At 35.7% G+C, this 15,349-nt stretch overlaps 1 protein-coding gene across 4 annotated transcripts; it reads right to left on the bottom strand.

Moving 5' to 3' along the window:
- Positions 650-15,309, bottom strand: LOC109724010 (NHL repeat-containing protein 2). Of its 4 annotated transcripts, none has more exons than XM_020252596.1 (28): positions 14,878-15,309; positions 14,443-14,543; positions 14,264-14,320; positions 14,086-14,180; positions 13,520-13,622; positions 12,840-12,898; positions 11,811-11,935; positions 11,443-11,575; positions 11,026-11,113; positions 10,206-10,284; positions 9,786-9,846; positions 9,613-9,688; positions 9,164-9,274; positions 8,504-8,599; positions 7,846-7,968; positions 7,435-7,632; positions 7,211-7,315; positions 6,344-6,408; positions 6,043-6,136; positions 5,209-5,366; positions 4,471-4,520; positions 4,264-4,385; positions 4,009-4,116; positions 3,500-3,592; positions 2,874-2,910; positions 2,114-2,361; positions 1,251-1,400; positions 650-1,062 (listed from the first exon to the last, which is right to left on the bottom strand). In XM_020252596.1, the coding sequence occupies exons 1-28, from the start codon at positions 15,272-15,274 to the stop codon at positions 889-891; spliced, it is 3,306 nt and encodes a 1,101-aa protein (XP_020108185.1). In that variant the 5' UTR covers positions 15,275-15,309; the 3' UTR covers positions 650-888. The 4 variants fall into 4 exon arrangements, with proteins under 4 accessions (XP_020108185.1, XP_020108187.1, XP_020108186.1 ...); XM_020252598.1 differs by having other exon boundaries at positions 1,251-1,396; positions 2,164-2,361; XM_020252597.1 differs by having other exon boundaries at positions 13,523-13,622.

Genomic DNA, 15,349 nt, shown 5'->3' with positions numbered 1-15,349 from the left:
CTCTCACCCCACAATTATCTGAAAAAATAAGAGTATAGATGAGATCCAACTAACATGCCAGATAATGTGTTCTCTTGTTCCTCTCCCAACCGCCAACATTATAGAAGAACCATAGAGGATCTTGTGTACTTAATAAAGACCAACAATATCCAAACCATATTCTATTAGACTCAGCTTATTAGAAAACACCTGTGACAAATTTAAGTAAAGAGAGCATATTTATATATCCTAGTTTAGGTTATACACGTGGGTTCAGTTTCACTAATTGGACAACAAATCAAACAATTGCTTCACTTTATTGTTCTAGGTGCATGCTCATGCCTAGCATTCCACCTAAGTTTATCATACAGCGGACCCACAAGGGAGATAGATTACACTTTAATCATGCTATAAGAACTTTATGAGAAATTTGTAAGGTGAAATATGTCTTTTAGCTAGGCCACACAGGGCATTGTTTGTATTTGTAGTCCATCTAGGGCAATGAATGATGGAAGCCACATAATGCTCAATCACTTCAATAGAACTGCACTCATACTAATTGCATGTTGGGTATGATACCAACGACTCGAGCAATCAATATATGGCAAAAATAAACAATTTTGGTCGGCTGGCCAACACACAGCATATGATAAAAATCAGCAAAATGAAATTTCAAAAATTAACCGAAGGCATAAAATTTTTCCTAAAATAAATTTCTTGTAGTTGGCTACTGAAAAAATGCTAACCAAAGATGTGTTAAAACATTGACAAATCCTACCAATTGACAGAAACCTATCAACTTTATACAAGTATAAAAGGAACATAGTATGGGCTCTCACATTGACCTTCTGAGAGACAAATAAGATTGAAAAGTTGAAGGAAATAGAATGTAAGGACTATTCATTACGCTTAACCATTCTTATTGGCAAGAATCAGCTGTGATGTACCTGGAGTGACTCTTGGAACAACGGAATATGAAATTCTGATGTCTGCAGGGTTAGACTCTGGTTTTTCTGATTGAACTGACACATCAAAAGCCACAGATTGGTAGAGGCAAACCTCATCCTCCTTGCAGTAATAAACCTACCAAAGGCAACAGCGCTTATTATACTCGGTAGCTATTATGAGCATCATAAATAAAAGAAAAATCTTAGTATTTCGATATCCTATATTCTCCAAGAAGCAGCAGTGGTTTCAATAGGTAAAAGGTCATTGTGACTTATTTCTCAACAATATGATACGAGTATAAGTATTTTGGGGGAAGGAAGTACCTTGCAGTTTATTCTCCCCATTGCAGGTAAAGGAGAAATTCTCCTGAAATGAAGTGATGCAGATCCATCAGGGTTTAGATATCCACTCAAGGGGTCAATATCAACTGTGTTAGCAGGCTCGATTTCCACATCAAACTTACTGCGGGCTTCCTGCGTATTGAATTGTTCTGTTAATAGTGAGTGTAATTTAATATGTAAGTATAGTTACTTTAATAATCAAATCCCACTTATAAATTTAAAGATGGTACATGAATTTTATGAAATCCTGTGATTGACTTACCAGGATACATAGGAAAGTGAAACATCTAGGAATGATAGATAACATTAAATACTACAGAAAATTTTAAACATAAAAACCATAAGGAAAAACAAATGTTACTCAAGAAACAAGATGATTCAAAATCACTACTTTAAATCAAACGACAAAAGCAATGTTTGTAACATGCGAATGATGAATATCAAATTCATAATGACAGAATCTAAATCTCATCTCACCAAATTGCACAAGCATAATATGAGATAATATCGGTTCATCTCTTTCTATTGGTTATAACAGGACATGCAGTTACTGAGAAAGTTTCAGCAAAAAGAAAAAGACAGAAAAAAACAGTTATTGGAAAGTGTCTAGCTATAAGAATGCATCTAGGGGCAAAATATTTCTGTACAAAGAAACATAAACTAGCTAAAATCATATGCTAGCAAATGGATTTCAAGACATCGGGTTCCTGCAATAATTTTCACTCGTTACTTCAAATGATAAATCTGGCATGATAGATATAAAATTAGAAAACTCCAATTGATGTAAATATGACAAAACTGACAGGGCTAAGCAGACATTTACAAAAAAGAGGTTGGAACAAGACCTTGGAGAAATGGTAACCATCAGGGACTGAAAATGCAATGTAGAAGTAACCTTCCTTGGAAGAACCGCCATCCACCTTAATAACTTTTGTGTCTGCTGATAAGCGCCTTCTTAGGCGCTTCAATGATTTGGGTTTCGAAGAGGGTGGCTGCACCCCTTTCAACTCTAAAGTACGCAATACAGGGTCCTTTTCATTCAGATCTAGATACCGGATAGCATTGTTGTTCGTGTCTGCTATGAGAAGCTTTCCTGAGATATAATAGTGGAATAGTCAGCAGAACTGATCATTATCAGCTCGTGCGCACAAGATAAACTGTACTTTCTCTCTCTGCCTCACCTACATTATCTTAAATCGTGTCAAACTCTTTGATGATGCAACTATGTATCTCTCTGCTATTATATATACTTCTCTCTTTTACTATTATAATGAAAGCTATTGTCAATTCTATCATGATATCACAAAGTGTAATGTTAGATATATCATACCTATTAATACAATATTTTTCCCTATTCATTATATATTTGCAGACACATCAACAAATATAGTCATGCACCATATAAGGACTTTTGTTCACAGCGTGTCACACTCTTCTTAATACATCAAACTGACAGTTGCCATGTATGTGTATCATTGGCGTTAAATAAATTTTTCACACATTTTATAGTTCATTAGCCTTCTTGTAAACTACAGACAAAAACTTGAATAACAAAAAGGAGTATAGCTGAGATACTGGTCTGAAGGAAAAAAAAATTAATTTTACCATTCTCCTCTTCAACAATTCCTGCCGGCTCAGAGAGCTGCATAGATGAATTTTACAGTCATCACTTATGAAGAGATATAACTGCTGCTAGATAACAATTTTAAGAGCACCTAGCAGTGTTAAAAAAGTAAATAAAATTCATTATCTAATTTTTAAAAGAATGTCAATTATCTATAGGAAAAATGTAATAAAGTAGTATGTAGTGCGCTCTTAACCCATACAAGAAATGCAAGAATTATCAGGCGTCTGAATTAAATTGATCAGCGAATATGTTCTATCAGTTTTTAGGTTGGACTGTCAATACCATAATTAGTTAAACCAACAACTCATTCCTTAAGCTAACTCGACTTAAGTTAATATCCTTGTTACAGAACAACATATAACCACTGCATATGACAGTTTTATAAATTAAAAATGACTTGGGCATACAAAAACAAATAAAATATCAAACTTATTGTTCGGTTGAAAATACAAGATAAGCACCAGATATTATAGATACACATAATATACGAGAGAACTGATAAAGCGAAATTTACTCCTGACAACAGCGCCTCTTGAGAAATAGATCTTGTGAATAATGTTCTAACAGGTTATTAGAGACACCGATAGTTAAATTCTTTTCTTGCCTGAGCTGAAAAGGCTGGACCATCCTTGAATCCTGCACGACCAGTTCCAGCTAAAGTTGTCACTCTTTTTGTGATTGGATCCAGTTTCTTGATCTACCAAATAGAGTTAACCATGAGAGTATATTGAACTAAATTAGCAAGAGTAACATATTTGCCTGTAAGTTGAAGAAAAAGAAATCAGTACAAGTGCCAGAAAGCAGAATCTAACTCTTGTATAAAGAAAATGAAGCAACAGATGAAAAAAACGTAGCATAAAAGTAAATTGAAGACCAGCATTTCTACGTTATGCATTTGAACATGTATCATGAAAGTGAGAAACCTTTTGATTTTGAAGTCAACTCATAATATATAAGCCTCCTATATGCAAATACTGCAAAACAATAATATACTGTAGCAAGATGTTTAGAATTAATCTAGAAAGTCGAATTAGTGTGTTTGGCACTTGATTAAAAATATTTCTCCTTCAAGACTTGTATGTAATGAGAACTTGTTGTAGTCTCTGAAACTACCTTGTGGTTGTATGAATCTGCTATATATATTTGATTGTCTTTCCCACAAACTATGCCTAAAGGGTGCTGCAAAAGGACTTCTGATCCTGCCCCATCATGATCACCAAACTGCATTGCAAATGCAAAGTAGAAATCATCTACTGCGAAAGCAATGAATGAGATGCTTCAAAAGCTTGGAACATTAACCAAAGATTTTCAGATTAGTGCAAAAAGGATCAATTATGGATAGCCGGAGTATTGCTTTAAAATCAATACCCTAAACAAATTTTCTGGGAAAACTGGATCTCCTCCGGCAAGCAACCTTGACCCTCCCGTCTTCAAATTAACAGCTCGAATGGAACTGCTTTCACTATCAGCAATATACACCTCCTGCATATCTGTATTAAATAGCACATATGAGCAATTGAGCATAGAGTTTATTGATGTACTTACATGCAAAACTGAGAGGCTAGAAGAAATTACCTGAAGATAATGAGATTCCAGAAGGCTGTGCAAATGATGTGGTAGTAGAGCTGCACAAAAAAGAAAGATGTTTAGGACCAATCTCCATTATGAAACCAACAAATTATGCAGAACAAAATATGCGTCAAAAGAAAGATCAGTAAGAAAGAAAGTATTTTAAGCCACGTCAAGAAACTGGAGAAAGGACAAAAATGTGAATATCATCACACAGGCTGGTTATAAGCCCAACTGTGAGCTCCTCCAAATTTACTCTGTCAAAATGAACTAAAAGATAAATCTTGCAATTTGGCAAATCTATGTGCTCTTAAAATAGTTCCAACTATGATACTATCTGCAATTAGGAAATAACACAGGTATCCTGATAATTATACTTTAAAAGATGTTGTGCAGAATTCCTTGACATTGAGGATAATCTCTAAAACCTAACTCGTTTACAGCTTGAGTCTAATCACTTAATGTAATGGCAAAAGATCAGTCACGTATGCACAGGAGTTTTACACACAAGCGACTCACAAATTCTTTCACAATTCTTCTCTGATAATAGCGAACAAATGTACAGTTAACTTCATGATGCAGAGCTGACAATCAATAAGATCATCATTAAAAGCATGTGTTTTTTACTGTAAAAAGTATATGTTTCAGCAGTGTGAAAAATAAAGAATTGATAATGTGAAAGCATTTTACTTAAGTAGGCCTAGTTCAAATCACTTCAGCCTTGATGAGTTAAATGCTATCTACCTTGAACCATTCAGATTTCTTTCATAACCATCGCCACTAAAAGCTCTAGTAACTCCATCTAATGTATTGTGCTCCCAGATTTGATGCTGCCCAGCCATTGCAATGTAAATGATCGCGTTTGAGGGCTCATAGCAGACATCCCATGGTGAATTTAAGACCTATTCAAACAAAAGTATCTAGTCAACAAATGGAAGTTCAAACAAAAGCAGTGCTTTTACAACAGTGTGTTAACGAAAATAAGATAATATAATTAATACAATCAGAATAGGCAGTATAGGCATTATTACAAAATTGGAACAGCAGCTTTATGCAGCTCTATAAGAACATTTGGAAGCTTGAATACCTAATCCAGTATATCTCTTGCATAAGAATTATATGATAGTTGTTGATTAGCACAAGAAGAAATCTACAAGAGTAAGGATCGAGCATCCTCATTTTTTGGTTATGATAAACCGCCATCTCATAGGTGTAATATATTAGAATAATACAATTATAGAATAAAATCTAAACCAACACAAACTATCAGTGTATAACTTGTTCTGGCAGTCAAATAAGACCTAAAGATAAGCAGTCGAAATGGCCAAAATTGACAAGCTACATGGACTACAATGGTGTTTTCAAATCTTAATATATATGAACCACCAACTGCAGATGATAGTACTATGCAGACATTCAACTGTCCAAATACAATGGGCATGCAATAAATGAACGTGCGCGTGATGCTAACCATTTGACTAGAGTAACTTAATTCATGTAAGAGACTACAAACAGTTACTCTTAATGAAACAGATGAGAAATGGAGAGGATTTTTTTTTCTCTGATGTGAAACCGTGCCTGAGCAGTTCCTCGTCCTCCTCCTTTGTAGTCAGAACCTTTTGTTCCATTTCCAGCCAGTGTTCGTACAGTCTCATTGACAAAATCAATCTCCCTACAAAAGTGAAGAAACAACAACTCAAATGGAATCAACACTAGAATAGAAAAAAATAAAATCATTGATTACTGCTTTATTCCTGTATAGCTCATACTAGTTTCCGTTTGTTTGTACAGTCAACAAAAATAAAAGTTCTTTATTTGTTTGCACAAAAATGAAAGGTAGAACTCAGGAAAGTAAAGTATTAATTAAAAGAAGGTTTACCGCAAAGCATGATTTTCAGTGTCCGCAACATACAAAAGATTCTTTTTGGGGTTATACGCAAGACCCTGGAAAATGAATTTGCTGTTAGAAGATATAAGTATAGATTTATAATTATTCACAATATTTACAAGAAAAGGAAGAGGCTCCGTCATTAAGAGAACAAGCTAACAAACAAAAGATACCAGACAAACATTTTCTTAGAACTGCAATCCATCTTATAGAATAATTATTTTGAACCAGAAACCAGAAAGATTTCCTTGACACAAAAATATTGTTATGTGTGGGCTCAAGAAATATTACTTACAAAGAAGGAGAAGAAGATTAATAATACAAAATACTTCCAGAGTTCCAGCACTAGGTCCAGGAGAAGGCAATGAAACTTTAATTTTTCTCGGCATAATTTGCACCAAGCCAAAGGCCTTGTATAGCTTTCACTACAAACTTGTAATAAGCCGCACGAATTTCTCTTTATGAAAAATTAATTGTCAAATGTAATTCAAATAAGCGAAAATTTATCCTACAGAAATCCTGTAACATAAGATCTATCACATTTCAACCCCTTAAAAGGAAAAACTTCATTGAAATTGAAAAAGTAAGCCAGAAGCCAAAAGAAAATAAAGAAGGTGCAAAGCCTTAAAAGAAGTTCATATGGTCTATTATCCCAATGGTGGTGAAGCACATTATGACCTCTCCTATGGATCCAATATCAATATGTTGCATACTTGCATTCGTGCTTTCGATAGAATATGTTGTCTTATTTGTAGCTCGACATTATTTTATTACCTCCTAACTCCTTTCTTGTGCCTTATTACTACCAAAAATGAGCAAAGGATCACATAAGGCAAAATGTAGAAGTCTGAACCTTACCTGAGGACGATTAAAGGAGGCACTATCAAAGGTACCATCATTTAATCCTTCTTCTCCAGTACTTCCTATTTGAGTAATAAAAGTTCCTTCCAAATCTGCAACCACCTTAAATTCCAAAAACAGGGATGCAGTGAAATAGTATTAAGTTAGCCATAATAGTTAGTTTATCACTAGGCAAAAAGGCTAAACTTTAAACAAGAAAAGAAAAGGCCAAGAACACTTACAATTCGATTATGGTTACTGTCTGATATGAAAAGCCTATTATTTTGCGCATCAATTGCAAGCTTCCCAGGGAATTTTAATGGAGATGTTATTAGACGGCCATCATTATCCTTCTCTAAAGCCAAGGGAATGGGATTGTTTTCCAATGGGTTCTTTTCTCCATAGAACTGAAGAGATGCATCCACAAAATCATCAAGATCCTGAAGATATGCATAAGACAATATATGTTACCCACTGAAAAGAACACAATTTAACCAAATAATCTGAGATTGTGTTCAGCAAATTATCAACAGAATAATGAAAAGCTTACACTAATAACAACAATACAATTAACTCTTAGCATAAAAATTGAGATGCTGATCTAGCAATGGAAAGAAAGGTCACAAGCATAATGTAAAGATACTGGCAAATACCTTTCTATGGCCTTCACCTGCTAGTTGTGCTAGAATCTTTCCATTTGGCCCAATAATAACAAATGTGGGCCACGAATTTACTCCCAATTCTCTCCACAAGTACATATCACCATCATTAACAACCTTGAACAGCATTTAAAAATATATATGATCAAATAAAACACAGGACGAGTGCATGATAAAATATAAGATAACTTATTTGACCAGTATGTATAAGCAGTGAAAACTTTGCTTTTTAAGTGTAGAAGAAATTGTAACAACGTAGTTTCTTCGTCATTGAGTTGGCAAGTATCAGCATAGTGATCATTAAACATTTATGCTCCCATCAAATTCTATTCAAGCCTCTTTCAAGTGTGTAATTCCTGCAGTATATGAATACTATTCTGACAGAGTAGAGTTCATGAAATTCCAGCAATTACTAGTCCAATAAATAGTAGAAAGATCAAAAAGTAAATAGTAAAAACTGAAGAATGCCCTTCTCAGCAAAGTTTCGAGATCAAAAAAGCAAACAGGATACTTCAATAGAAGTTAGCACATCATTGGTACATTTGAATTCAAAAAGGATAACAAGGAAAATTTGTAAATAGTAAAAAATATTTAAATTCAGAAAGTCAAATAGTGATGCAATTATTCTGCTCATCTTAACTTGCTGACTTACAGGGTGAGTGATGTTGTAGCGTAAAACTGCATTTCGTATGGCTTCAAGGTCTTTTTCGTTATCAAATTTGGCAGAATGTACACCAATAACAGTGAACTGCACAGAATAAGTCCTGTTTATTATTAGGCGATAGAACAAGCATTGTGGAACTTGAAAAATCGTACAGAAGGATTACATGAGTATATCATAGATACCTAAAAAGAAGTAATAACGGAAAATCCTAAAACAAAATTTTCAAGCCTCAGGGAAAGTTAGTAAGTCTTTATATGAAACAAAAAGCTTAGGCCTCATTTGCTGATGCTTTCGTTCTTTTGTTTTATTAACCTTAAATTTTATGCATTAAATACACCAACGGATGGCAAATAATTTGTAATCTGTACAGTTATGGAGTATGTTTAGCAACAAAAAAAAACAAAATCCTAGTACTAACTCTTTTCTTTTCTTTTTTTCTTTTTTTCCCAAGCTAAATAAAGAAAACAAGAATAGCCTAAATTTCTGGATATTCTCTTAACGTGAACCGTGTAGAAAAGGAAATCTCCTAGATTTCAACTACAGAGACTAATATAATTAATCCACTTGCTCACCAGAATACAAAGCACTTACAGAGTTATATTCTACTTAGAAGACGATAAACTCAATCAAGAAAGAGAGATAACTCACAGGCTTATTACTATACTTCTTCTCTAAATATTCAAGATCTGGTAGCACATGCATACAGTTGATACAGCAATAGGTCCAAAAATCCAACAGAACTACCTTGCCTTTTAAATCCTGCAGCAAATACAAAAATGAAGTTACACATGAATAATCATAAGTGTTCAAGTCAAATAAATGCTATATATTAATTGCAGACAAATATATGTCGGTAATCTAAGTAACATAAGCAATACTCTTCGCAACTGTGCAACACTAATCTAATAGATTGCATTATACTTGGATTTAAAACTGCTAATGCATTTGCATCTATTTGAAAGCTCTTCACTAGAACAGATTTATAGATCCCAGTTCCAATTAAGAAGTCCCAGTTCGAATTAAGAAGTTATAAGAAGGGTTCCAACAGATAAAGAAGAGATAAAATACAAATTATAATCAGATAAGTTATAAGCTACCGTGCGAAACCGAAGTGGAGCTGTATTCAACCAGTCAAGATTCGGTGGGAACTCGGGAACATTTGAAGCAGAGCCCCTTAAAAAAATAAAAAATGAAAAAAAAAATCTTCAGAAAAATGAACAAAAAGTTTAACATCGACAAAAGCAAAAATGTGAGAAAAAATTGTAGATACCTAGCTTCTAAATCTGCCAGGTAGTTCTTAACTTGTTGTATCCTTGACGATCGCGAGTCTCCTACAGTCAGTAAACTGTGTGCTTAGTTTTGGCATGCCCACATACAAAGTCAAGAAAGGTGAAGGATTGAAAAGAAAAAAAAAAGATTTATTCCCACTGCATCAAATGCCTTGGGCTTATGGTGCCGGTAATACTAAGCATAATTCATCAGTTGCCATGAGACATCCTTGTTTCTGCCGCACCGAAGCAAAATACTTTTTGGAATGTTATTTCGCATATTATTACTTATAAATTAGCTCTCTGGCTTGTATTCATGTAGAACTGTACCATTAAAACACTCTCTATAGTAAAACAACGAGCAAAAAACAGGAAGCGACATGAGATAACTCACAGCTATGACTCACACAGACACACCATACCTTCATTCTGACCCAAAATAGAGCGATTATTGCCCTTAAAAAAATTCAGAAGACCTTTAGGAGATGCATATTGCATTGCCTGCATAAACAAAACCAACACATCGGTAGAATATTACCAAGGAAAGAACACAAAAGAGTGCTTAAGAATGCAACCAAACTTCTAGTCTAAATTGAAGTTACACATAGAAAGTGGTCTAACATAATTTTGGTTTTGACATCTATGCAACTTGCTAGGGCATCAAATCTTGTCTATTGAAGTGTTTGTGGGCAGTGGGCACGAACTAGATAAGCTGATAAAATTACTAGTTTTCATAGTACAAATATCAGTTAAACCCAAGGATCAATCTTTTTCTTCATTTTGTTACATCATACTAAAAGAACCGAAAACTGTAGGAATTTATTCAACTGCAGAAAACCTAAATTTCATCACACAGCTATTCATACAATATAAACAATTCTTGCAACTGAAGATTTCAAGGAGTATCTCAATTTTTGTCCAGAGTATCTCAATTTTTGTCCACATGGCAAAAGACGAGAACTACAAATATTTATTGATTGATGTCCAGAATCAAGAATCTGTCGTTGAAAAGTGGATTTTGAACATTCGTATACTGGTTTGAGACAACTTTTCTATAGAGAGTCAAGTTAGTTTTACATTCTCTACTAGATCACGGCATCTATCTTAAATAGGCCTCTCAAAGTGGCACATAAGAAATATAGAATCTGAGGTAGGAACATATGTGTTATGGTTACTATGGTCATAGTTTCATTTTCGGTGATGAAACCTAATAATAGGAATCATATATCACAGCATCTTTACCTTCCAATTGCTAATAGTGAAGATGAGAGAAGAAACAGCAATTCCCAAGCTTCCATATCTTAAAATGTCACGACGAGAACCCTGCAACCTGCCAACAGATCATTTCTGAAACCTAGATGTTACATTAAAAGGTAACTACAGCCCCAATATACAGCTTTTACTTTGTTAGTTCTTCGACATCAGTTCACAACAAATGAAGATTACAAAAGTTGAATTAGAATCAAGCAGACTTTTAGACATTATATTAGGAGTCAAAAAGGAGATTTAGACGTATGAGCAGCCTAGTTTTTTATTTATCTTTAAAGTTTAAACTAAGAAAAATGTAGTAATAACTGTAAGCAGAGTTATAAAATTCATTCGGCAAACACGCATATAAACAAATTTGACCATTCTGAAGAGCAGGTGAACTGACCTTACCCTCCAAGAAAATGGCCTTTCTCACTTTCAGCATTGATTTCCTGAGCAAAATCAGTGCTTAAGGCCCCATTCAGCTGCTCTGAAGAAGATTTTCCTAAAGAACTAATATTCTGAGGGTTTTGCATCCTCCCATCTGCAGCAACTTCTTCTCATCAGCACTTAATTGTGCCCAAGCATATCTTGACCATTAGCAACAATTTAAAGCAACGTCATCAAAATTATATTCTACTTAAGCACAGAACATATCAAATTTGCCATTCAGCAAGTGGAGAAAGAAAGAACAGTAAACAGCAACTCAATTTCCAGGAAATTTCTAAATCATTTATTCATAAACATAATCAATGTTTTTTTCTGTTTAAACTACATACTGCGACCAGAAGGACCACCGTACAAAATGTCATTAAGCAAAACATTTCCAATATCTTTTCTGATTAGTGATGGACTGGCTTGCTGTAATTCCTCGTACGTTAGAGTTGTTGTTACAGCAACACATCTGCAAGGAGTGCAACAGGAAGATCAGAAAGTTATATAATAATTCTATGTTGAACTACTTAAAAAGAGAAACCTGAAGAACTTGTCCGGTAGATTAACATAGTAGTTTCTATGCGGCCATATTACTGACTAGCCACATTATGCAAAGTGGAGATGATGTGACAAATGAGTAATGTAAACAATTTAAAAGCTTTGACTAGACACACAGTAATCGCAGGACAGAGACATGAGGTGGATAAATGTGCTTCAAAGGAGGCGTAATTGAAAAAATCCTGATCAAAGTTCTACACTCTGTGGCAAAAGATACAGCATAATTCAGAAAAGGATCTAATAACAAACTTCTTCCTAGATCCACCTGATCATAAAAGGGTAATCTCATTACATGTAGAAAGAAGGAGAGATTAATCCAAGGCTTGACATATTTGCTACTATGTGGCAGCCATCCAGAGAAAAGCAAAGGTTTAATCATCATGCAACCTACTGGGCCAATTAGTTATTGGCATGTACAGGGGTGCTCCCCATTGAGATGCATTGAAGCATCTTCTCTGCCTCATATGGGCCTTCGGCACATGTTACAGAATGCATGGGTATTTAACCACACATTCTCAGCTTGCCCTTGGCTGCAAAGGATTTGACAGTTGAAGACTCATATCTTAATAAAAGAGAATGTCCACATAGGCACATACATTATTTAGACTTGAGAAGCATAAATATAGGAACAAATCTGGTTGTATATCACATTAGTTAAGCGTATAGAAACAACATGACTAAGCCACACAAAGTTTTTCAGAAATAAGAACCTCACACAGAGTCATAGAGTATATGTGTTTGTATTCTATTGTTTTACACCACCCTCCAACAATTAATTAATTAAAAGTTAATATCATCCAATGGCTGATGCATACCTCATTCGAGCAGCTTTTGCAGCTTGAACTCCAGCAAGAGCATCTTCTATTACAAGACACTGAACACAATTTGATGTCAAAAATTTAGTGATACCTTGAGTAGGAAATTGACTGAAACGTATAGCTTCGAGAAAAGATTTGTGCCAGAGTCCGTATGCAGTTTTTGACTCTTATACCAAATGATATAATTTTTTACTCTGATACAAAATGACACAAAAAGCAATGTAAATATCAGCTCAATTTTCCTCAAGAAAAAGCACGTTATTAGATTGAAAATGCAAAACAAGAACAAATATTATTTTCATATAAAGCAACTGTGGTTTTATCCACTTAGAAAGGAAGAATTTTGCAGATCAAACATAGCAGGCAGCAGCTTTAAGCCTCTTGATAGAAAAATCTAATTGCAAGCTCCAAAACGGTAAAATGTAAGGGAAAAAGAAAAAAAATCATAAAATAGCTGAATAGAAACTTAATATTTTAAAACTAGAAAATCTGTCACTACCAGCAAGATATTTGTTAAAACTTTAAAGAGAAAAGGGAGAAAGCTACTATTGCTTCTAACCAGTGGAAGCTAAATGAAGGAAGAAACTTAAAGCTATGGTATTCAAATCCTAAGAAGAAACTGCCTAAAAGAGATTGGGTTCTAATCTTTTATTCTTTCTATGGCGAATGACACAAATTACCTCACTAGGGTCTACGTTCAAGATCTTTGATGCTGCCAAAAATATATCTGGAGCAGGCTTGAGATTTTCAAATGCATCAGCAGAAACAATCGCATCAAATCTAGCAATCAAAGCAGGTTTCATATTACTATCAGAAACAATAAAAATTGATGAGATAACAAGTAAGAACAGTAAGCCAGTGAAAGGGAAATATACTTGTCAGTTTTAATAGTTCCGACTTGCTAGAGCAGTTGTAATGATCGCTAATTAAAACTGTCTCTAACAGATATAGTAGCAGGAATAGATATTCGTCTCACACAGGAAAGGAGTAATGCTATCAATGACTACTTTAGAGATAAGCATGCAAATGTGATTTATCAAATAGAATAATGGGCCCAAAAGCTAATTTTGTCTTCGTGCACTGGCAATGAGCTCAAGATTTTCAGCTTGCCGTACTCAAGAAGCTGTTCAGGAAGTTTGTGCAAATAAGCACCTCAATAAACAGTGAACCTAAAATAAGATGAGCCACCATAACATAATGACTATCTGGTAACTGAATCAAATAGAGAAGAACAAGCACTTACAAGGATGCAGGCAAACCAGCGGCAGCTAAATTTGCATCCACCTTGATCCTGTCAGCACTCGACGCAACAGCAACCTTAAGCCCAGCTCTTTTGCACTGGATTCAAGTGGAAGGAACTGATCGCTTACATGATTATAAATCAACATAATATTAGAAAACCTAATTCAATAGGTATATACCTCCATGATGAGTTCAAGCGCCCCTGGAAATCCGATTCCACTATTAGGCTTCGCATACTGCAATCAAGAAAAAAAAGAAACAAGATTCAGCCTTTGGAAGAGAAAACATGGATTTAGGGAAATGCAGGACTACATTTGAAGGAATTAAAAAATGTTGTAGCCGATGCAAATGGTATAACCTTATCAAGGTAGATTTCAAAAAATCGTTTCTTTGCTGCTTCCGGATCAAATCCTATCACTCCCTTGGCCGAAGCCACACCACCAAGAAAATTGGCCTCACCTGCAACGTTCATCTAATATACAATTAACCGCAAGAACAGAAAGAAGGCAACGATTCTATTTGTCATTTTAACATCACAGTCCAAAATCTATTGCTCTTTTTAGCGACCTATCATAATGCACAATCCCTTGAACTGGAACTCGAACCCAAAACCCCTCTCAAACCCCTCTCTACGCTTTAGGAGTAGAATAGCAGCGGTTTCGCAGCATAATTCAGAATCGTGAAAACATATATGGCGAATCAAAGAATCGTTTCCTAGTTCTTGAAACCTACAGTAGAAATGTTCGATATCTCCATCGCATACTGATCGAGAAAAGGAAGGGAACAACATTACCGGTACCCATGAAAGGGACAAAGTCCTCGACGGTGACGGAGACGCCCATCTCGGCGAAGACGTCGACCGCCGCCATGCGCGAGGGCTCCTCGCTGTTGCAGAGGACGCCATCCATGTCAAAGAGGACGGCGGAGACCTTACCCCACTCGCCCCCATTCGCCTCCTCCCGAGCGATCTCCTCCTCCACTCGCTGCTCCTGCTGCGGCGGCGAAACGCGGGGGACGGCGCCGCCGCTCCGCCGTGCGGGGAGCGGCGGAGCTAGGGTTTTGGCCGGGTAAGTGCGGGGGCGGAGGAGGAGGAAGACGACGCGGGACAGAGGAGGGAAATTGGGGGTTTTCCGAGGGTAGTTTGGGAAAGAAATGGGTGAAACGCTCGGAGTGGTGAGCCGCAGCGCCATGCTTTCGCCTCGCGCGTTTCGCGCTCGTTGAGTCGCGACGATGGAAATAAATATGGGGACTGCGGGCGACTGAAA

Source organism: Ananas comosus, linkage group 18, assembly GCF_001540865.1.
Source record: "Ananas comosus cultivar F153 linkage group 18, ASM154086v1, whole genome shotgun sequence".
NCBI lineage: Eukaryota > Viridiplantae > Streptophyta > Magnoliopsida > Poales > Bromeliaceae > Ananas > Ananas comosus.
The sequence above is the reverse complement of the archived record's forward strand: the minus strand, read 5'-3'. Positions and strand labels throughout refer to the sequence as shown.

Coding starts and splice junctions, on each gene's coding strand:
- LOC109724010 (XM_020252596.1), bottom strand. CDS start 15,274: ATGGCGCTGCGGCTCACCACTCCGAGCGTTTCACCCATTTCTTTCCCA. Junction 7,969..8,503: donor GCTACAACATCACTCACCCT/GTAAGTCAGCAA, acceptor ATGCTGTTCAAG/GTTGTTAATGATGGTGATAT. Junction 2,362..2,873: donor AATTGTTGAAGAGGAGAATG/GTAAAATTAATT, acceptor ATTATATCTCAG/GAAAGCTTCTCATAGCAGAC.